The 23,523-nt window shown below is 33.4% G+C and overlaps 1 protein-coding gene across 5 annotated transcripts in view; it reads right to left on the bottom strand.

Annotated features, from left to right (window-relative positions):
• larp (La related protein) overlaps nt 1-23,523 on the bottom strand; it is a 131,158-nt gene that overhangs the window by 8,829 nt on the left and 98,806 nt on the right. For 2 of the 5 annotated variants that reach the window (XM_067278103.1, XM_067278100.1), the window contains 5 exons: nt 5,897-6,098; nt 2,743-3,045; nt 2,574-2,671; nt 1,242-1,393; nt 968-1,112 (listed from right to left, as the gene is read on the bottom strand). In XM_067278103.1, the coding sequence (XP_067134204.1) occupies nt 968-1,112; nt 1,242-1,393; nt 2,574-2,671; nt 2,743-3,045; nt 5,897-6,098 (900 nt within the window). The remainder of the gene's footprint in view (nt 1-967; nt 1,113-1,241; nt 1,394-2,573; nt 2,672-2,742; nt 3,046-5,896; nt 6,099-23,523) is intronic. The other 3 variants (XM_067278101.1, XM_067278102.1, XM_067278104.1) reach the window with 3 other exon arrangements.

Here is a 23,523-nt window from a genome sequence, read left to right as displayed (position 1 = left end):
CTTTATACTTAGAAATTATTGAGACGGATACTTCTGATGTTTACAGTATTTGTGTCTAAACAGATACAAATACTGTAAACATTGAAAGTATCCCACCAATAGTTAAAATATTCTGTAGTCATCGGATGTATTCCACTAATAGGTGAATGTGAACTCATTTGAACATCACTAGAGAATGCGTCCATGAGTAATTATGAGCAATCATGTTTTTACTTTGTAATAACCTGAACTGTATTTATTTTTATTTTTTAAAAGTATTGGATTCTTTTTTAGATGTAATACTGAAAAGGAATCACTTAGACAATGTGATTCAAATATTAGGTAGAGAATAATAAAAAAATGTGTCAAATGCTAGCATAGTTACTTGGGTTGCTGTGGTTCTAGACAACTGAAATTTGAAATATAATATCAGTACCAAAATCACTTGGTTTATGAATTATGAAAAAAGCAGCAAAATATATATTGTATATTTCCACAGATAAGACGAGGTATAAATTTTCGTCAAAGTTTTATAGTTTTAGCATATATCTGTCCTATAAGACAACCCCCAAACTATCAATGACCTATGAATTTAGATCAGCGATCATCATCTGGATAATAATACTGTATAGCGTATATGGAATTAGGTCCTATTCATAATTTTTTGAATGAACAAATTTTATTTTCTTGCATCTGGCGATTTTTGCAAACATTCGCACTAATTCGGGCATTCGGGTAATGACCATGACTATACGAAAACATTGTATGGGCTATTCTATTTTGTGCACATACCCTACTCTCTTCTAGTAAATAATTACGGTTTGTTCGACTTTTTATAATGGTTTTGATTTATATAAATTTCAATCTAATTTTTTGTATCTGTCCTATAAGACAACCCCAGATTTTGGGGGCTTTTTTTTATGATCAACTATTGTCTTATCTGCAGAAATATATGGTAATTTGCTTTCTTATATAAGTTATTACTTACCTATAACCTACACTCGCATCTTCTAAAGCTAATTTTTTAAATTCTTCGTACATTTTACGATTAAAGTGCTCCCTTAGAAAAAATGACCAGAAACGGAAGAGCGTGTTCATTTCGGGTGACTGTCCGATGCCAACACGCTTCCTTTCTATAAAATACCAATTATACAAAACCAATATAATTAAAGATTTAATACATAAAGCATGTTAATGTACAATAAAACTATTAATATTAAAAAATGTAATTAGAAAGGAAAGCTATGTTCAATTTCTTTTACCTTTTAGACAACGAGAACGATACTTATGATACACTTGTTGAGTAAAACCATTTTCTTTGAGTAAAGAATGACTTGGATGCTCAAATGCTGGTAAAGACTGCGGTGTACTTCCGTAACTAGTTGATAATATGGATTCTGTTGGAGTCCCTTCACTAAAAATGAATTTATATTATTATTTGTAGGGAGCAAATATTATAAGATATTATATAAGTTCTTCCAAAAACAATTCTACTATTTTAAATTATTGTAATTATATTAATCATTAGCTGAGAATGTTGTAATGTACATTAAAACATTGGAAAACTGTCCAAATTTCACATTTGTCCATTACAGTTTCTCAATGTATACACCCTGTGTCACACAGCACACATCCAACCAATACTCAAATTCTTCCTACTGTAGCTGTGTGTCATTTTGTATATATTAATCTAAGTATAGTTTTAGTCCTCTCCTTTGTTCTTTGTTTCTTCTTGCTTCCAGAACTTTCCTTTCTAACTCTTTTCTCTTGGGTGGTAATGACCGATTCTTGGAACCACAGAGAACAATGAAAGAAAAGAGGCCCCGAGGGCCAGTGAGTGAAGGGAAGAACATTCTTTTCCCCAGACTTCAAGGTGGACAGACGTTGAATGTGGTGCTCAGTTTGCAAATGGCAGTGACTGGAGAATTCAAAAGAATCGGAGAAGAAAGTTGGATTTTATCATAGTTACAATAAAAAGTATAGCAACTAGGTGCAAGGAGAAACCTAGTGAAGATGACGACATGAAGCTCTTCAGAGAAAGTTCAACGTGGCATCCCATCCAAAATTGTGAAGTCCAGAAAAAAACCCCAGGTATTTCACACTTTACTATATCCTAATTTCCCAAATTTTCTAATCTCCCTATCATCATCTTTCTTCCCTTAGTTTGAAGCTAGCACATAAGTATTAGTTATAATTTTCGGTTATCATTTGTACTTATTTGTTGTGAATGGCATATCCTTGTCATTCCTGCTATTAATCATTATTAGAAGCCATGTTGTAATTGTTAATTTTAGAGTTGGAATCCATAAAAAACTTGTTCAAATACATGAAATAAAATATTGTTGCTAAATATTCTTGTCACGTTTCCTTTGTTGGTCTATGTATATTTTGTGTGAACATCACACTACATCACTACAGCATAACCACTGTCACTCCTCTTAGATAATAATTAACAAAATTATAAGAATTTAAAATGGTAGCATTTATTTGGAAAATCCTTTATATATTGCTAATTATTAAATAATTTAATCATTTTGATTTTTTCTTTAACTTTTAAGAGTATTTTCTTTTACTGTTATTTCATATAAACTTACCTAAGAGATCCGGTACGTGATCGTGGCCAATGTTCTCTAGAATCCATAACCCAACCAACATGATGTTCTATAGGTATACCTTGAGCATGTTTAGTCTTCTAAGTTTAAATTTAACAGATTAAATTAATTTGTAAAAATGAATTCAAAGTAAGTAAAATTATTAACATACAGTTCCAAAGTTTACCTCGTCCTCGGGAGATCCACTGTCTTTCACGACAGGATAAAATCTGGGTGCATCGATATAATTTTTCCTAACCCTAGGAGTACGCGAACCTTTAGGATGTCGAGGATGCTCTCTCGACGATTCTGGCATGTCGGTTGGCATCGATCTCGATAATGGTCCAACATCGATCTCCGTATCAAGAGGAGGAGGAGGAGGTGGCACAGTCTGTTTAATAATTGGAGTTGGTGGAGCAATTGTCTGAAATCTTTCCTGAGATATTAACTCCACCGATTTGTACTGTCGATCTGACTATAATTAAATATGACAAAATTAATTTTCTAAGATATTACCTGCATTAATTTTAATATATATTATATTATTAATATAATTTTATAATATTTATATGTATATGATTTATTTGGAGCGTACTGTACTGTGGCTGTCTGCCATTTTGTTATATATAATTGTACTGTATATAGAATAAGAACTCCTTTCTTCTTTCCTATAATTCTTCTTCCTTCCGTTTTTAACCCTTTCCTGTCACATGACAGGAGCTGTACTATTCATGGGTCCTGACTGGCCAGTTTACAAAGGGGGTCAAGTTCTGCCCGAAGGGGACCTGGTGTCTGCAGATCCCCTTCGGGACAAGAGAGACTTTTGGGTTTTCCACCAAGGAGAGAGGTCAAGTGAGAGTGACCCGGAGACAAGGTTCAAGATTTATGACTAGAGAGAGAGAGAGAGAGAGTCAGTATAGACCCTCTTTCAGTATAAATGGAGACTTAAAAATAAGTGAGCCAACTGTTCTGGAGAAGTCCAAGGTTCTGCCTCGGCACCTGTTTATGAACAACTGCTTCTTATTCCCCTGGATGCTAATGAATTGGACATTCACTGTCCATGAAGTGATAATTGTCAATATTTATCCCAGTATCAGGACCCACCAATCTAAGCTACTGGTAGACTTTCTAACTATCCTTCATCCTTCCTTTTCTCTGTCTAGCTTTAAGTAGTAATAGCATTAGGTAAGTTGAATTGTAATTATCTTAGTTTTAACCAGGATTGAATATATCTTAACTGTTGCGGAAAGTTTGAACAAGAGAGGGGACGTTGTAAATATATCTATATAATTGTCTCTGTGATGGGCATTCTGATCTCTGTTCCCTCATTCGACCAATAAAGCGATATGATTGTTATTTACTTTGTCATTTATCACGTTTCATAAACATTCCTTTCACAGTACATCACAATTATATTTCTGAACACTGATTTGGAAATGTAAATAATGATTTAATGTTATACATTCAATAACACAAATCATGAATAAAGCCATAACCAATATTACTAAATGACTGAATGAGAAGTTTTTGTGAAGAAAAACTTTCAATGCAGGTAGTTGATGGTACATAAAGAGTCAGTTAGGTGTCATTAATTTATTTATATCTATATCCTCAACCAAGGATCAAGAGTTAGAAATTAATGTACTTTTAATGCATAAACACTTATTGGTTAACTTCTAACTCTAACTCTTGTTCTTTGGTTGTCAAATGTATAGCTGGACAATAAAAAAGATAGTCTACTCGTGGTATCATCAGTTTCCTCCTTGCAAGCAAACTTTTTAAATTGTGTGTTAAAATATGTAGGAATGTGAAAAAACAATTAATTATTCTTTAAGTAATTTTGCTTGTGAAATTGCAAACTTCTTCAGAAACACTGACAATGGAACAAAGCTTTTTTAAACAGATTTAAAGAAAAATTCTTTTTACAGAGGTAACAAATTAAAATAGCTTATCATCATCATTTGTTACCTTTATAAAAAAGAATGTTTCTTTAAATTTTTTTCAAAAAACTTTGTTTCGTTGTCAGTGTTCCCAAAGAAGTTTGCAATTTCACAAGCAAAATTACTAGAAGAATAATTAAATTGTTCTCTCTACATGTTTCTGTGAGTTTTAACATCCAATTTAAATGTTTGCATTTCTTATTTAACGACAGTGGTGTATGCCTCCACTAATTTTCTTTATGTACATGTATACTAGTAGCCCGGGACGCCCCTGGTGGGTGTTTATTCCGTGGTATAAATAATAGGTAGGGGAGCCCCTAGAGGCCGTTTTTGGCATACTGTGACAGAGACTGCCCAGTTTTTCAGTTTTATATAGTAGATATGTTACAATAAAATATTCTTTCTATGCAATAAGGACTAAGTTTAACATAAACTAAGTCAACCAATTTACTAACAATAATCTCATTTTTCTTCATTTATGTCTGCCAACACTACCTGCCTCATACAACCTATGGACCAAACAGTGATAGCTATGTTTAAATGATATTACATGAGGACAATAATGACTGAGGCCATCGAAGCAACTGACAGGGAAGATGGGCCAATATTAACAAATTTTTGGAAGAACTATAATATATGGAATGCAATAAACAATATTGGAGACTTGTGTGCTGAGTTGATGAGTTGATTGAATCTAACTCAATAACTCTGTCAAATGAATACTTAATTGAGCAACAATGAAATACACAATAAAAATGAGGAAAAATAAGCTGATAAAAATGGAGGCTTCATTCATATCTTTAATTGTCAAATGCTTTGACAATTAAAAATATGAATGAAGCCTCCATGCATCTTGACAAATTTTTTTGACTATCATGGAAGAATGTGATCCCAATGGAGAATGTATATCTCAAGTGCGTAGGGCAATTGAGAAAGACACAGCATGTTATAGAAATCTTTTTCGAGAGAAGAAAAAGGGTAGTATTCAACTAACTCTTGACCAGTTTATAAAGAAAACACCCGAAAGCACTTAAATGCCTCGTTACTTCATTATGTATACATATTGATAAATATCAATAAATACTTTAAAACAGTTTTTGGTGCATATTTTTTCACATCCATCTCCTTTCTAACATTCAACATTCGCGCACACTTTCAGGAACCAATTATGTGTGAAAGTCAAGACTGCTTGTAATCTGTATACCATAGTCCCGTGTTTGTATGCTATATGAGCTCCTGTATATGAACAATTTCTTTCAACTGTTTTGAGATGATTTTGTTTCTCAAAACTAAAAATGTTAGTACAGCACAAATCTCTTACCAAATAAAGTGATACTAAATCATAATTACAATTAAAAATTTCACTAGAACAAGTTTAATATTTACCTCATCATCAACCCATAAATCTTGTTCATAGTAACGTAGTCCATCATTAATGACTTTTGCTAAATCTTGAGTCATTTTAACTCTGGTTATCCAATCTCCAGTTCTGTCATAGCCTTCGTGCTTCTTAGGATGGTTAGTTTGAGTTACAATAATTATTTTATTCACTTCATGATCACTGAATTCATAATCGGAATCATCTGACCTGTATAAAATAGACTGGTTAGTTTCAATATAAAATATTACTTGCTTAGTTTTATAATGTTTTCTCTCTACTGAAATTAGGCAAACGAAACTGAAGAATCATTGAAAGACATAAAATATAAATTTCGGTTAATGTTACCTATGGTTCCAAGATGGCGGCTTGTCTCTGATTCCAGCAAGGAAACAGTGGGGATGCACGTTCTAGCCTAACTTAACCCATTCTAATAAATTACCATAATTATTACCAACAAAATTATTAGAATAGGTTAGGTTAGAACGTGCGTCCCCACTGTTTCCTTGCTGGAATCAGACAAGCTGCCATCTTGGAACAATAGGTAACATTAACTGAAATTTCATACCTGCAGAAACAGAATGATGATTTAATAAGAGATTTAGAGTAAACTTTTAATTTTGTAGCATACTTTTCGATTTGTAAATAAAACTATTACACAACTAAGATTTCTTAAGATTATATATATATATATATGAATAAAAATAAAAAGGGTGTCCATAATTACTGTGCAGTAAGAAATTTGTAACAACTTTGTTAAAGTTATATGTATGGTAATGAATACAATACTGGTAGTTTTGTATGCAGTACCCAGTACTGAAAATATAACTTTAATGTCATTAAAATTTCTCGCATCACAGTAACTTTTTGGACACCCTGTACAATTGTACTTGTTAATGCCAAACAATCCGCCAAATTACTGAGCTATGTTGATTAATGAAACCAGATGAGCAATTACTGGGCTGCAATTTTTAGTCACGTTTTTAATTTATTTAATTTAATATATATGCTCTCCACTTCAAATTAGTAGTGGCTTGCCCCTGTACATCATTCTTTTCCTGTTAGCAACAGAGTTGTGCCAGTCATTTATCTAACACCTTTCAAAAGAAATTTTTGAATCGAAATAACATGACTTCTGGTTTGCATTGGAAGTTCCTATATAATTATTCAGGGCCTCCTGCCCCTAAGGTTTCTGTATCTGGTCTCATCTTTTGGCTACCTAACTCGGTTCTCGAGATTAAGGAAAGACGGCCCGACTGACAAATGACTGTAGGAATTTATAGGTCTACAATTTTTTCAAATTGCAGCCTAATTACGAGTTGTTGCCATTATACAGGGTGTCCATAAAGTCTGTGTGCAACTTAAAAAATATATAACTTTATTAGTGTTTGTGATAGAAAAATTATGTAGAATGTATTGGGAATAAGAAAATCTATATCTTTTATGGTTTTATTGTATTTTATTAAGTTTTCACATGTCCACCATCATTAGTAATACAAAGGGTAATACGATTTTGTAGTTCTCTGAAAACATTTGCCAATTGATTTACAGTAATGAAATCACATTAGTTATTTTCAGTGGCGTAGTGAACATAACTGGCGCCTGGGACATGACACTTTATTGGCACCCCCTCCAGAAACACATATAGTTTGTCTTGGAGACCATTTGGGCACCCCTCTGCGAGTGGCGCCGGTGCATGATATACCCCCTTGCTACGCCACTGGTTATTTTAGCTTTCAAGTCTTCTAACAATTGAAGTTTGGTTGCATACACTACTGTTTTCACGTCTCCATAAAAAAAAAATCTAATGGAGTCAAGTCTGACGAATGTGGAGGCCAAGAAAATGGCCAAAGTTTAAATATTTTTTTTTATTTGACATGTTGTTTAATTATAGCAAAATTCAAACTTTCAAACTACAGTATTATTCAGCATTACAAATGCTAAAATTCTAAACGTTATATTACAGAACATTTAATAACAATTGCTCGTAAAGTGGGACTACATAGAATCTTAGTTTATAACTGCTTACTTTACAACTGTGTTGTATGAAATGTTGTTTTCTTTTGTGGTTGAATGTCTTATATGATATTACGTAGTTCAAACTATATTTCTGGCTGCTTGCTTACCAAGTCTTCCAGAAATCTATTTAGTTATAAAAGCAGCAATTTATTTGTATATCTATTTTACAATTTATTTGATATTTATGAATTATGCATTAATATTTTATCAAGTAACTAAATGAAAAGTTATTATGTTCTATATGACTAATACATCACACCATTACATTCTATTTAGGCAAAAGCCCCTCATCAGCTGACTAAGGCATAATATATAAATAACTAAGAACAAGAAGCACGTATCAAAACGGTTTATTTAAAATTTTACTCTATTTTTGAGGGTTAAAAATAGGAGAAATCCGAGACTGTCGCAAACAAACCAAGGTGTATGGTCAGCTCTAGATGAAGAACTGGTTAATAAGTCTGCACTTTCACATTATAAAAGTTATAAGGACCCTAAACACATCTTAAATGCTGTTTCGATTAAAGTTAATTGCTGGAAAATGTTTTCGGCCTGGTTGATAAGACTTCCTCAAGTTTTTTTAAGTAGAGATTCTATTTTTGGAGTAAAGCATTTTTTGACATAAATTACATTTTTTAAATCACAGCAGGGTTTTTGATTATTTAATATAACATTTGTTTTATATTAGATAATCAAAAAACCCATTATCAATCAGGCTGAAAACATTTGTTTTAATTAAATTTAACTGCTGGAAAAGTGTTTAAGGTGTGTTTAGTGTCTTTATATGTTATGGAAGTTCCCGCTTTGACTGTTATCGATTGAAAACGTTCCAACATTAAATCTTCCAAAGAAATGACCATAAATATAACACACCTTCAAACCTGTAACGAGTCCAGCAGAACAGTGTATACTGTTCTGCTGGACTTGTTACAGGTTTGAAGGTGTATTATATTTATTTAAAAAGGGTTTTTAAATTATAATTTATTATACATAATAGGACATGAATTCTTAACTTTGTGCTATTTTATTACGAAATTAAAAAATTTCACAATGAAATAGTGTAAAGTTAAAGGTAAAACAGAATAAAAGTAATCCAAACTTTAATAATTAATATCTAGTTCATATTCTGTTATACAGTTTATTATTTAAACATATAAACTCTGTGTGTTTTATATTCTTATAGAAATGGAATGCTATTCATATATGTATGCACGCATTAAAAAAAAAACAAGAAAATAGATTCCTGTTCACATTACTAACTAACCAGTGGACTTACGCTCATATTTTATCTGCTAACTCAGTAATATTAGCTCTAAAGCTACAACTCATTGGATGAAATGCAATTTAAAAAACTGCATTTTATCCAATCTTGCTACTCTGCTTGCGTGCATACAATTATGACACAGCGACAGCTGAGATTCCAAGCATTCAGCAATTCCAGACAATATCCGGGATACGTATGGAAGTCTATTTATAGCTATTTCATTTATGTAAGCCGTAACCTTTATAGTTACTAAAATGTTTTCTAATTTAAAAAAAATTATGTATTTAAATACTTTTTTCATTTATGGATAACTATGCTATTGGTAATCTTTATTTATTCTTCTAAAGATAATAGAATGAGTGCATGATGTGAAGCAACAACATTATTTAATTTTCGCATTGTGAAATGCATTTTATCATTGGAAAAATTAAATAAAATTGTTGCATTAGGTCATGTACTGGTTCTATCTTCTTTAGAAGAATAAATCAAAAATTCAAAAGTACTTATAATAAATACATTTGTTTTTTGTTCTTTTATTACTATTCATTCTAATGGCTAAATGCTTCATGTAAAAACATTTAGCCATTAAATTATACACTGTAGAATAAACACTCATTAATACGAGAGAAAAAGATACAATGCTAAAGGAATGGAAATTACCTGCTTTGAACTACATGCATTTGAATTAAAAAAACATAATGGAAATGATATTTTAAGAAAGTTTACAAAATATCTACAGGTATCCCTTGTATAACACAGTGGTTACGCATTGAAAAAGTACAGTGTTATGCCATCTGTGCTGTACGAAACAAAGGACTAATGCAAAACATTGGCTTACATTCCAGAAGTTAGCAAGAGTATACCATTCTTTTTTGTTACTAAGTGAGACACTGTATGTTTATTAAAGCAATCAATAATTAACTATCAATCATAATTAAAACTGATGTATTACACATTAATATTAATTTTAGTTAAATGAGGGTGTTTCCTTTTTACAAAGTATCGTCATCATTTGAACTTTTTAGTTAATCTTGGTTGGAAGTGGACAATATTTTCATATTTTTGATTTTTATCATAAAAATTTTTTTTATGGATGATGAAATAAAATATGTTATTAATCAAAAATTTGTTCTAGCAGGTTGCATTTGTTCAGTCAAGTACAGAGTGACATTTTTCTACAGTTTGTGTTCAAATACTGAATTGTTCAAGTACCAAGATACCAGCGAGGTTGAAGCCAAAGTTTTAAACGCAAAAACGTGTATGTCGGACATTCAGCGCCACTTTCCTCTAAGCCTAGAAGTTTGACAATGGCATTTGGAAAGTCAGTGGAATCATGCTTGATGCTTTGATCTCCATCTTTGATTTTATTCCAAAGCATTAATACTGTTGGAATAATTTGATATTTGTATTCAAAAAAGATATTAACCGCATTTATCAACCCGAAGAAGACAAAAATAATCTCGTAGAAAGCGCTTGTAAATATAGTGACATTTGTCTGTAATCTAATGCCCGTACGACAAGAATTCTCTCGTATTAAATGATCGGCTTGCTGTCCAATCTTGGTTTACACTTACATAATCAAATTAGATGGGAACAGATCCAATTAGGATAAATAAATTTATTTGAATTATCTACAATTTTTGTTTTTGTATCAAGAATAAAACACTTCATAAAACTTTTGAACTATGTTTGAATGGCATTATAGCTAAAGCATGCTTAAATCACAAATACAGAATGGCATATGAATGTGACTAGATGTGAAATAACAAACAGCACTCTGCTAGTTTATAAATGTACTGTACATATTGCCACCAAGCATGGGTTAAATTGTTTGACAAAACAGCAACATTTTCCAGTATTAATTAAACTTTTTAAATTAAATTTTACTTATTTAAAGTTAAACATTATTATACTTTTATCAAGATCCAGGTATACTGGAATTTCAGTTTGTTTGTTATGACAATTTCACATTAATAAGCAATTAATTTAATTTAAAATGCTCCTCACAATGGAAAAATACATCATAATGATTTTCAATGGACACTTGTAATGTCAATCTCATTTTTTGATCATTCATGAAAGGAAATAGTTTTAAAAAAAATTGAATAAATGCAGCATTTAGTAGACATTACAAAACGTATCTACATCATGTCATTGATACAGGTATTCCTCACTTTACGACCTATCTGCTTAACGACCAATTGAGTTTTGACCTGTATTCGGGGAATCCCCTTTCTCGGCTTGAGTGTCAGTCAGTGGCAAATGGTGACATGCGCACTAACCGCCTAAGAGATGAAACCAACAGGTTATTAAAAATAATTGAAAACTGGAGCTTTAACAATAAACAGCCAATAAATCACCAGAAATGTCAGGCCATGGTTTGCACACGAAGAAATAAAGGCAGTCATCTCAAAAAGTCAGTAGGGGTTAAAATCGGTAACAAAAGCATCAAGAACGTAGAAAATCTTAAATACCTCGGAATCCACTTCGACAGATCACTCAACTGGAAAACTCACATTCAAGAAATTTGCAAAAAAACAACAGAAAGAGCAAACCTCATACAGCATATCAGCAGGAACACCTGGGGTTTAAGCAGCAGACACACGAGAATGATCTACAAGGGAGCCATCGAGCCTGCGGTGCTGTACGGGGTCCAGACGTGGGGAGAGGCGATCCATAAGGTGCATAACAAGAGAAGACTGCTAGCAATACAAAGGAAAGCAGCAATTCGGATATGTCGAGCATATCGGACAGCACCGACCGATGCCTTGCTGGTTTTGGCGAAATTGAAGCCCATATACTTGAAAGCTACTGAAATAATCTGGCAGGGGAACCTAAAGAAAGAACATATTGGAGAAATGACAGATACAGAGATAAATAAAGCAATAAACAGAGGGCAACTTCCAAACGATAAACAGCTCATAGACCTAATTAAGAAGAACGATACAGAGGAAGTGGACAAGACAACAACAATAGAAAATCCAGCACAAATGGAGACATACAGAGTAAACACAGATTATGAAGAAAATCCTAGAAGTAATAAGAGCCTAAAGGTTTTCACTGATGGCTCGAAAACACTATCAGGAACGGGTAGCGGTATAATAATTAAAGATCCAAACAACCGAACATGTTACCAGGCAGCCATCCGGCTGGCAGACTTCTGTACAATAACACAAGCAGAAATGTATGCCATTGTAAAAGCTCTCGATCATATTCAACAAAACAACTATCAAGAGAAACAAATCGAAATCTTTTCAGACAGTAGGGCAACACTTCACATCCTACAAAATAAGAAAATTGCCACAAAAATTGCACAGGACCTTATTGCAATCTCCGAAAGCACCAGCAAGAATCACAATCTAAGCTATAATTGGATACCAGCCCACAAGGGCCACGTGGGAAACGAACAGGCAGACAAACTGGCCAAATGGGCAACCAGAACCAACACGACAAAGGGATATGCCAGAATTCCACTCACTGAAATAAGAAGCCAAATAAACAAAATCACGCAAAATCTCTGGCAACAGGAGTGGGATAGCTCCGAAACAGGACGCTATTGCTACAAATTCTTTCCAACAATCCAAGATAGACTTCAAAACAAACACTTCACCGTGAACTTTGGTGTGACACAGTGCTTAACAAGGCACGGAAACTTCGGGGAATATCTACACCGCTTCTGCATCAGGAAAAGCAACCTCTGTGACGTCGATGACAGCAAGAAGGACGATGTGCAGCATTACCTATTTGAGTGCACGAAATTCACGACAGAACGGGAGAACTTTCAAATGAAAACACTCTACGCAGGATTCAACTGGCCCCCGGACGAAAAAGACATTGTGGGTAATAAAACCCTCTTTAGTGCTCTCAACCAATACATCAAAGACACAAAAATTCTCATCAACCTGTACCGGCAAGCAGCAAACCAAACTTCTCTCAACAACACACAAAAAAGCAGCAATCATAATTACAGTGACGAAACAAGCGAGGAAGAAGACGCCGATCAAACATCCGAAGACTAAAACAAGTGATCTAGGCGCAAGATTCACTTAATCTGTAGCTGACTGAGAAGACCATTGTAAATAATGTATATAAATGTAAATAGAGTATTACTGTTATTGTTTAAAAAGAAAAAAAAAAATGTTTTCTTGTTTCACACACTTTTACAATTCTTACTGTGCGAACCTTGATTTATTGTAAGGGACAAGTACTCCCATCAAAAGCAATTTTGTTTTGTATACTGATTACTTTTTCAAATGTATCTAAATGTGTTCTGCTTTTTAATTCAATAAAGGCCAGGCAGATGACCGTGGGGTCCCATGGGACCCTTTGGCAGCTTCTCACTCTCACACTCTCCTGTCTTGCTTTATTTCTTCTTCTTCTTGTGAATCGAAGGACTTAGCCCTAGAGTGTGAAGAGGAAGGAAGACTTCCTCTTCACACTCTAGGGCTAAGTCCTTCGATTCACAAGAAGGACAGCCCTCTCAACTCTTTTACCAAGCACTAAGCATACTATAAGAGTCTTATAGTACTATAACAGGCTAATAGCATACTATAATAGTCTTTTTATGAATAAATTTGAAGTTTGTTGCATAATTTGTATAATTTATAATACAACGATCCTATTGGTCGATATTCTCAGCGCAAGCTCCTCGCTTAACGACATAGTCGTCAGATCGGAACTCGGTCGTAAAGTGAGGAGTATCTGTAATTATTGGTTGTGCTGCAAAACATCAAATTTGTTTAAGTCTTTTAAAACTAATTTTCAGATCATTTGTTGAAGAAATGTAATTTCATTGTAAAAAACACTTAGATTTATATAATATGGAACAATCTCAAACTAAAGTATATAAATTACATAATGCTATTTTTAAACTTTTCAACCATCATTCCACTCTATAACGATCCATAATACTTTTGTACATACCCACCCCTAAAATTATGTAATATGTATCCTCAATCATAAAATACTAAACATTAATACTAGGTATAATTTAAAAAGCAGTGACATAAACCAGATTATATCAAGCTATTGTTTGGCTTTAATATATAACTATCCAATATTGGATGCTTATATTTGTATTGTAACATAAACAGTTTGTTGTACAACACTTCAGAAACAAAAATAAATCATTGTTATCCAAGAGTTGAGACTATTATTATTTAACAATTTTGTAAACACCACCACCTTCTTGTAATAGATCATAATAATCATCTGCATACCCACCCACACGTGTTACATAATTTATGGACAATCCCTACAATTTATACTAATAAGAAATATAACCCAGACAGAAGGAATATATATGGCTTTAAATGTCAACAAATTATCACATACCATATATTAATGTATATGTATTATTGTCGGAGCTGTAAGGGGGGGTGGGAGGAACCTTGATTAAGACATTTCATAAAAGGGCTTACATGTCCTTGTCTTCCCTATGTCACTTCCCTGTGTGAAAGTTCTTCCAGAAAAGGCCTTAAATGAGATTCCTCCATCCCGTCACAGCACTGACATTTTGTTTTACGATTATTCACAGAAAAATAAGTGGGAAGTAAAGTTCCCAAAAGGTAAAATAAAATTTTCTGTGTATAAATGAGTGACTTGTTTACTTTTAAAGCATTCTAAATTATGTAAGTCTGGAAGCAAATGTTGAAGGAATGGTCTTATTGGCATAATTGATAAGTTATCTTCAGAATTTGTAGAAGTTTTATGCTTTGTATACAGATTTAAAACCATAATGTTTCAGTCATAGAAGTAATTTAATTAGTAAATTAATTTAGAATTATTAAATTTAAGATGGCATCATTGCCTTCCTTCAGCTTCCAAATCACAATACTGTTATTAGTTTATATAAAAATAACTTATAACTCAAAATAAATCTTGAGGAATTTGGCCTATATTCAAAATAATCTTCATTCATTTTCTGATTATTTTATTTATTTTTTAAACAGAATTCAGGATTTTATTAAATGTATTAAGTTATTGATCTTAATTCAAGAATAGTTAATTTTAAGAGTATAGTTCAGAGAAGTCAGGATAAATGCTGTAACTAGGGTTGCCACCTGGCCAACATTGGGATGGAAGTCAGTAAAACAGTTTAAAGTATAAACAAAATTATATTTGAATTCTAAGCTTTAAAAATTCCTTCTTTTTATGTACCTGGAGGCAAAATTATTTTTACCACTCAAACTATGAGGGGAATTTGTATAACAAAATCAGTCAAACAACTTTCCATTTGGCTGATTTGTCTTGAAATAATCTTTTCAAGACTCAAAATCACTCTAAGGCAGTTGTTCTCAAAGTGGGTTTTGCAGAACCCTTGGGTTCCACGAAGCAAGGTCAGGGGTTCCGTAAAGCTACATTGAAAAGCAACATTTAATCATAACGTAAGAAATCGGTACACATTGGTGTGAATCAGGATTTTTGAGATATGCTAGCACGAAAACTAAGTATTGAAGCAGACTGGATGCTGCCCCAGATACGAGAATCCAGTTATCAAGTATAAAACCAAATTTCCAGAAGATACTTATGTCAAAAAAAAACAGATGCATTCATCTCACTAAAATTTGATATTCCAATTTATGGTAAGTGCGTTTCAAATATAATATTTCTTTTATTATAATAAGTATTAATTTAAATAAGGATTCCATTATATTAAAAATAATGTAAAAGGGTTACCGTTGCAAACAAAGTTTGAGAACCACTGCTCTAAGGGAAAGTTATTTTTGTTATATATTTTTGGCTGATCTCATGTTTAGAGAGTTAGGCCTCCTCTGTATCGCTGTGCGGCAAAAAGAAAAGATATTCAATATGATAAGAAAAGTAAGACAAAAAGGAAATAAATCACAATCAGAGAAATCATTGTCCTTAAAAACTGCAGTGAAAGTCATGGAAATACTTGTCATTGTTATCATTATAATATTTAATTAAAAAACAATTTTTCTGTATTATAATTCATTAAAAAATTAAATTACCTAGTCTAAAAACTGTGATATTTTCAATTTAAGAATGTTTAGGGGTAGGTAGACTGGTATATAGTTGCCAATCATCTGCATTTGGTACTGACCAGCAGCATTTTGTATGCTCCATCAGTAGACAAGCCAATTTTCCCTTTGATCAGTGTTTTTAAAAAATTTGATATCATCACATAAACACTTTATTTAACAAGTCTAATACTGATATGTATGTATTTTATTACAAACAACTGAAGCAAACCAGAAAGACATTCTCAAATTCATTCAATTGAGAAAGAACCAAGATTGATATTTTTACACACATATGCTAGTATATGTATGAGAATTTTAGCTCGAATATGATAATTTTAAATGGCATATAGGATAAATTGCATCTTCATGTCTGGTACCATTAGTGTGTCGTTAAATCAATCGTGACTGACTCATCAGTAAAAGAAAATGAGTTACTTTTACCATTAGACCAAATCGAGTAGTGCTACGTTTCTCCACCAAAAATGAAGAAACATTTGATTCCTCACTTCAGAATATACAGGAAAAAAGTAAGGTCTCCTATTTTTTTTAAAATACTGTACAAAGAAATGTTTATTTTCAATAATGTTTTCATCATTTTAAAGCTTGAACGTTTATCTATTTTTTACATAATTGCCATTTCAGTCAAAGCATTTTTTTGGCTCCGTGGCAGTTTTTGTATGCCCATGTCATACCAACTCGCTGCCTTGTCGTGTTAAACCAATTGAAATTTGTCACCAATTGATGAAAGTGTATGGAAAGTTGTGCATGAATGTCAAAAATGTCCGAAAGTGGTATAGGGAGTATGCAGCTGGTTGTACTGAAATTCACAACGAAGAAAGAAGAGGGAGCTCATCAATTTCCGACAAGACAGTCGCGAAGGTTGAGCAACCATGTACGAAAATCAGCAGATTGCTCTGCATTTCGGTTCCTGGGGTTTCACGAAGCACCATTCATAGGATTTTAACGGAAAAGTTGAAATATCAGAAGGTGTGCGTAAGATGGGTCCTGCGACATGGCAGCGAGCTGGTATGACACGGGCATACAAAACCTACCACAGTGTCTACAGAAATGCGTCAACTGAAATGGCAATTATGTAGAAAAATAGATAAATCTGCAGGCTTTAAAATTATGTAATTATTATTGAAAATAAACATTTCTTTGTATTTCTAAAAAAATAGGAGATCTTACTTTTGGGATTACCTTTGTATATAAACTAACAACAACAAGAGATACAAGTTAATTATAATGACATTAAATGTCAATATGAAAAGCTCCAAATCAAAATTCTTGATAGTAAGTGTTTCAGTCAGATACTTAACTATACATAAATACCTTTTAGCTTTAGTTAATGTCCAATTTTTTCAAAGCCTGGAAATCACCTAATGTATGGCATTACATAAGCAAAAAGACAAAAGTCAAGGGTTGGTCAGTGCCAGGATTTTCAAACAGGCAAAAAAATACAAACAAATTTATTTAATGAAAAAATCAGTTAATGTATAAAATGGCCAAAATAAATACTTGAATATGCATAAAAAAAAGAATTAAATTTATTATTCTATGATCAACTATGTACAATGGTTAATAGTAATAAATACAAACTAAGTTAGAAAAACAAGTTGTATAAGTTATAAAATTTAACAATGCTTTATTTTTCAGAACCAAAACCAAATATGCAGAAAAACCTTTTCCAAATTACGTACTTGTATATAATTTATTTTCTAATTTTTTTCTTTCTATAGAACTACTAGTCATACTATATGGCCACAGTGGCCAGTGAGAGATGTAGTTTTGTCCATGCTGATGATTTCTGATTTCTGGATACTTGGAATAGGCATCCACCATGATGAGAAAACTTTGGCCTTGGTATGGTCCTGTATAGTCAATGTGGATACATTGCCATGAGGTAGCAGGTTTGGCCAAGAGAATAATAGTTTGGAAGTTACTGGTTATTTGGCTGCTGCGACACATGGAGAGCAGTGATGCATGATTGACTCGATGTCGAGGTCTAAATTCGGCCAATAAATGTTGTTGCGAGCTAGAGATTTCACGCACCAGATGCCAGGGTATCCATGATGTAAAATTTAAAATTTAGTACCCTGCATTGCAGTACCACGGGGATAATAATGCATTCATTGTAGAGGAGACATCCCTTTTTGATGCTGAGTCCATCACATCAATGGTAGAATTGCTGAATTTGAATCCAGTCAGAGGACTCTCAATGCTTGTCAATATTCAGCCACTTTGAAGTGATATACTACCTGATCATTTGAAAGAGTTGATCCTTCTTTGTTTGCTCAGACAAATTGTTGAAGGTTACTGGAAGTTGAGCTGTAAGGTCCATCTTGGCTTGGATGGTTGTCATAACCATTTCTTCATCCCTTAATGGTTGAGTGGAGATGACATGTGACAAGGCATCTGCTTGTCCGAATTCAGTAGTTTTCCAATATTCAATCTTGATGTTGTATCCAAGAAAAGTCATTTCCCAGTGTTGCAAACAGTTGGCAGTGTGTGTCATAATACATTTCTTGTTGCCAAAAATGGCAAGGACAGATTTGTGGTCCATGTGAGAAGAGTGAAAGGTCGTCCGTAAATCATTTTGTGAAACTTGTGAATGGGAAAGATGCATGCAAGACCCTCTTTTTTGATTTGACTATAGTTCTTCTCGGCTGGAGAGAGTGCTTGAAAATAGTAAGCAATAGCTTTGATCGATCCTTCAGGCAGGTGGTATCAGATGATGGCACCAAGCCCCAGGCTTGACGTGTCAGCTGCAACAATGATGTTGAACGTCAGATCATAATGAGAAGTAAATTCGACTTGAAAATATCCTTGATGTGCTGGAAGGCCTGTTGGCATTTGTTCGATCACTGCCACTTTTGATCTTTCTGGAATAATTTGTCTAGTGGGTAGGTCTTTAGGCAGGGGCATATTGATGATAGTGTTGACTTTAGAAGGGTTTGGGCAGCATCTGTCCTTATTGACTATGTAGCCTAAGTATTTGATGGAATTCTTGAAGAATGTTCACTTCTCCAGTCAGACTCAGAACCCATAGTTGTGAATGTGACAGAACAGCTCGTGGAGATGTTGGTGATGATTGTCCACATTGCCACTAACGATGACTATATCGTCTAGATATGCGAAGGCAAACAATAGTTCCAAGACCATGGAGTTCATGATAGATTGGAACATGCCTGGAGCTGACTTCACTCCAAATGGAAGATGTTGGAATTCGTAGAATCCATGGTGTGTTGCAATATTGCAGAGTTTTTTGGAAGTGTCCTAGACTTCTTGATGCCTATTTGCAAGTGGAAATCTATTTGTGAGAATATTCAGCCACCATTGAGCATGGAAAAAATGTCTTCTGGAAGTGGTAAGGGGTGCTGATTGAGCTGGAGCACGTCATTGAGACCCATTGAGTAGTCCACGCACAGTCAACATAGTCAATGGGTTTGATGACACTTATGTTCAGCAGGCAATCGAGTTCCTCTTCCGCTTTTGATAGTGAGGCATACGAAACTGATCTGGCCTTGCATTTGACAGGTGTGACATCTAACTTCAACATTAACAAGGCTGTTGTTATCTTGCAGAATCCTAGTCCTTCCTCAAAAACTTCTGAGAAGTTGCACAGCAATGATTCAATGACTCAAAGCTCATTGTTTGACTTCTGACAGCTGCTGACATTATAGACCTTAGCAGCAAAAAATCAGGAGTGGTGGATAGCATCAATCCTGAGGAGATCGAGAGCTCCTTTCTTGGCTACATAGAATGGTTCTTCTTTGCAGACTTTGTTGTAAAAGAAGGTGGTCTGTCCTTTCCTAAGAATGGTGGCAAAAACATACTTCCATCATACGATCTGGCTCATTTCATAAATGGCTGGAGTGTGGGTCATCCAATGGCATCATACATCGCTTTGTCGATAATGTTAATTTCAGAACCGTAGTCAAGGTAGAAGTCAACCAGGTGTCCATTAACCTCAATCCTCTCTTTTAGCAGTTGGCAGACATTTACGAACTTTTGAATAATTCCTATCCTGGCAAAGTACACTTGCTTTTTCTTTTGTGGTTGTCAACATAATTTTTCCAAATGTCCTATGCAATTGCAGTTTTGGCATTTGTGCTTCCATGTAGACAGTCTTTGTACCAATGCCACTCACCATATTGCTTGCAAGTACTTGGTGGACAATTTGGCCTTGGTCTTTTCTTCCTTAGGTGAGGTCTTGGCACAAATGTTATTAACAAGACATTCTGTTTCTTCATACAACTTGTTTTTGGGAACGCATCACTATAAACTCTGCAGTCATTCATCACGTCATCGAATTATAACGTTTTCTCCATCTGAGTTGAGCTTCTGGAGAATTCGAGTGCATAGGGACTCACGGGTTTTTGATTTAAGTCCAGTGAGATGACGAACTGTTCTTCCGTCTGAGCACAGAAGTTAAATTGTTGCTGGGCCACACTCACTTGATTTGTGAAATGGTAGAAGTCTTCACCCTCACCAATTGCAATGCACAGACAGTCATAGCAGTCTATGAAGATCAAATGTTTCTTGCTAAAAAGTTGACGGAGTTACAAAGTAGTTTCCTCGTAGTCAAAGTCCATAATACACTTCAGCACACAGTATTTATTGTACTTGAAGGTGGAAGGAGAAAGTTTGCTTGTAACAAACTTGACTTTCTCCTGGTCAGCCATCTTGGGTGCTATGCAAAGGTAAACTCAAAACAACTTACCAACTTGTCAAATTTTGAGGCATCTTCATCAGGTTGGAATTCCAGTAACTGAAGTAGTGGTCCTGAAGATGATGATAATGAGGGAGGTGTGTATGTAGAAGAACGAATGTCTTTGATAAGTTCATATAAAGCCTCCTCTTGATGTTGTGTGACCTCCTGTTGTTCTGCAAGTAATGATTTTATGAGCGATTTTTCACTGATTCTGGGTCCATCGCTGTATCCTTAATCCACATTGTCACTGTTAGGATTTTAGGATGTAAAGATCTTTACTTGTAAAATTCCCATTTAATCTCTCACAAAGAACTACAAGTTGGTTGGTTACAATGGTCCGGACTGGACTCCAATCACATCCTGCTTGTTCAACTGACCCAAACAAAAGACATCCCTGAATCTCATCCTCACACATAAGAGTAACCTGATCGGATGCTGATCGTTAGGTTTTTACACGTGCCTAAATAACTAACCCAATACATTCAAAAACTAGATTAATCATGGTTTGTTGAATACAAATATAAATGACTAAAATTGTAAAGGTGACAACTGGCATCACTTACAGATAATTTAAAATTCTGATTGACAGATTGCACATCTAAATAGATACTGTTTCTCACATTATATTAGTTTATTTTCACCAAATTTAGTGATAAATAACAAAGTGGCCCCAACATGTACTAGAACAGAAGCTTGTATGGGCCCAGGGGTAGAATAGGCCTATTTTGCCATTTTCTTTTTGAACAAACTGACACCATGATTTCTAAAATCAATAGAAAAAAGCTTCAGAATTTGCATACATAGGAAATTCAGAAGACTTTTGGAAGTACATGTTATTTAGTGATGAAAGTAAATTGAGTATATTTGGCTCTAATAGAAAAGAATGTGTGTGGCAAAAGCCCAACACAGAATTTCAAGCAAAGACTACAAGTGCCACTGTTAAATACAGGGGTGGTAATGTGATGATGTGAGGGTGTATTCCAACTCCTGCTGCTGTGTATGGCAGTAGGAGTTGGAATGTTAAAATTCATCAACAGCACAATGAACAGATATGATTATTTAAATATTTTAATGGAAAATTTAATAGTAGTGTGCAGAAATTGAAATTTGAGAATAACTTTATATTCGATATGACAATGATTGCAAGCATTTTTCATATCGTGCAAGAATGGTTACTGTATAACATTCAAAGATAATGGTGTACACCTCCATAGATCATTAGTGGTATTTATTAGAACGATTAATATGCAACCATAATAATACATCCAATCATACACTAAGGGTCATTTTGCAAGAAGAATAATATAAAGTAGGAGAAGACACTTCAAAACTAGTTTCATTAGGAAGAAAATGTCTAGAAGAAATTATTAGACAAAGGATTTGCTACAGAATACTAACATGAATTTGGTTAAGTTTATTCTAAACAGTTTGTATTTGTATGCAGATGTTTTTGTTTTAAATTTCTGAATTTTGTTAACATTGTTATTCACTATATTATGTATAGTGTTGGTTACTTTTTAATTTCTTATTACATATGTGGTGTATATATAGACAATTACAATAAATATATAGTGTTCTGAAACATGCTGTATGCAGACTTTTTGAGTAACTGTATATAAATTTAGATCATAATTAGAAATACTGTATCTTCACAGTATGAATGTTTCTTATATATGGGGAGGTGTAAAAGTAGATATACAGTTGAGAATCTGAGAAATAATAATGAACACTAAACATTTGTATTATTTTTATTATCTTTTATTAGTTCGTATTCCTTATTTGTGATTTAATTTGTACATAAAAATAAATGCTTTTTTTCCATAACAACTGTATACCTACCTTTGCACCACCCTGTATATGAATCTAAATGTTATTCAATTAGTATTGAAAGAAAATTTAAAATAGATATAGTAATACAAAATGCTCTGAATCTTAAACATCTCATTTTTAACACACGTTTCCTTCATTTGACACTAATATACTTCAGAAAAAAATTCTTCTGATCATTAATAACCATATAAATTAATGAATATAAGTTTGACAACTTTCCAGTTTGATGTCAAATTAAAGAATAATGTGCATATTATATTAATTGATATTTATTCTATACTTTCCCCACAGTAATTTCAATAATTAAATAATGTAACATTTTGTCTTTTTAATATTCAATCTTTATTCAAAGACTTCGTAATATTCAAGAAAGATGGATTGCTGAGCATTAAACTGGTATTAAGATGACAGCCTACTGTTCTAGGAACCCAGGATTTAATCCAGATGGATTGAAAAACCCATTACTTTTCAGGGGAGATCTAAATATGTTGGGTCCTATCCCTCACCACCCAACTACCCCAACGTGGACTTGCTAAAAAAAAAAAAAAAAAGTCTTTTCAGTGCTTATAGGCAAGAGTTAAAAAAAATTCAAGAAAATAGTTTAAGGTTTAATCCAAATTCCACAATATATAAACAAAGCATAAAACTCCATATTTGTGATTTAGCATTTAAAACCATTTTTCTGTGTTTGTGAGGTCAAAATGCTTGTTTGCAGAAGAATTAACTGAAATAAGCAAAACAATGTATATACACAATATTAAATGATTTACATTCTTTTAATTGTAAAAGAGCATTCTACAGCAATTTATATTGTCAACAGTT

The sequence above is a fragment of the Centruroides vittatus genome, unplaced genomic scaffold, assembly GCF_030686945.1.
Source record: "Centruroides vittatus isolate TY-2023 unplaced genomic scaffold, ASM3068694v2 contig_790, whole genome shotgun sequence".
Lineage (NCBI taxonomy): Eukaryota > Metazoa > Arthropoda > Arachnida > Scorpiones > Buthidae > Centruroides > Centruroides vittatus.
Note: the sequence above shows the minus strand (reverse complement) of the source record. Positions and strands in the feature narration are given on the sequence as shown.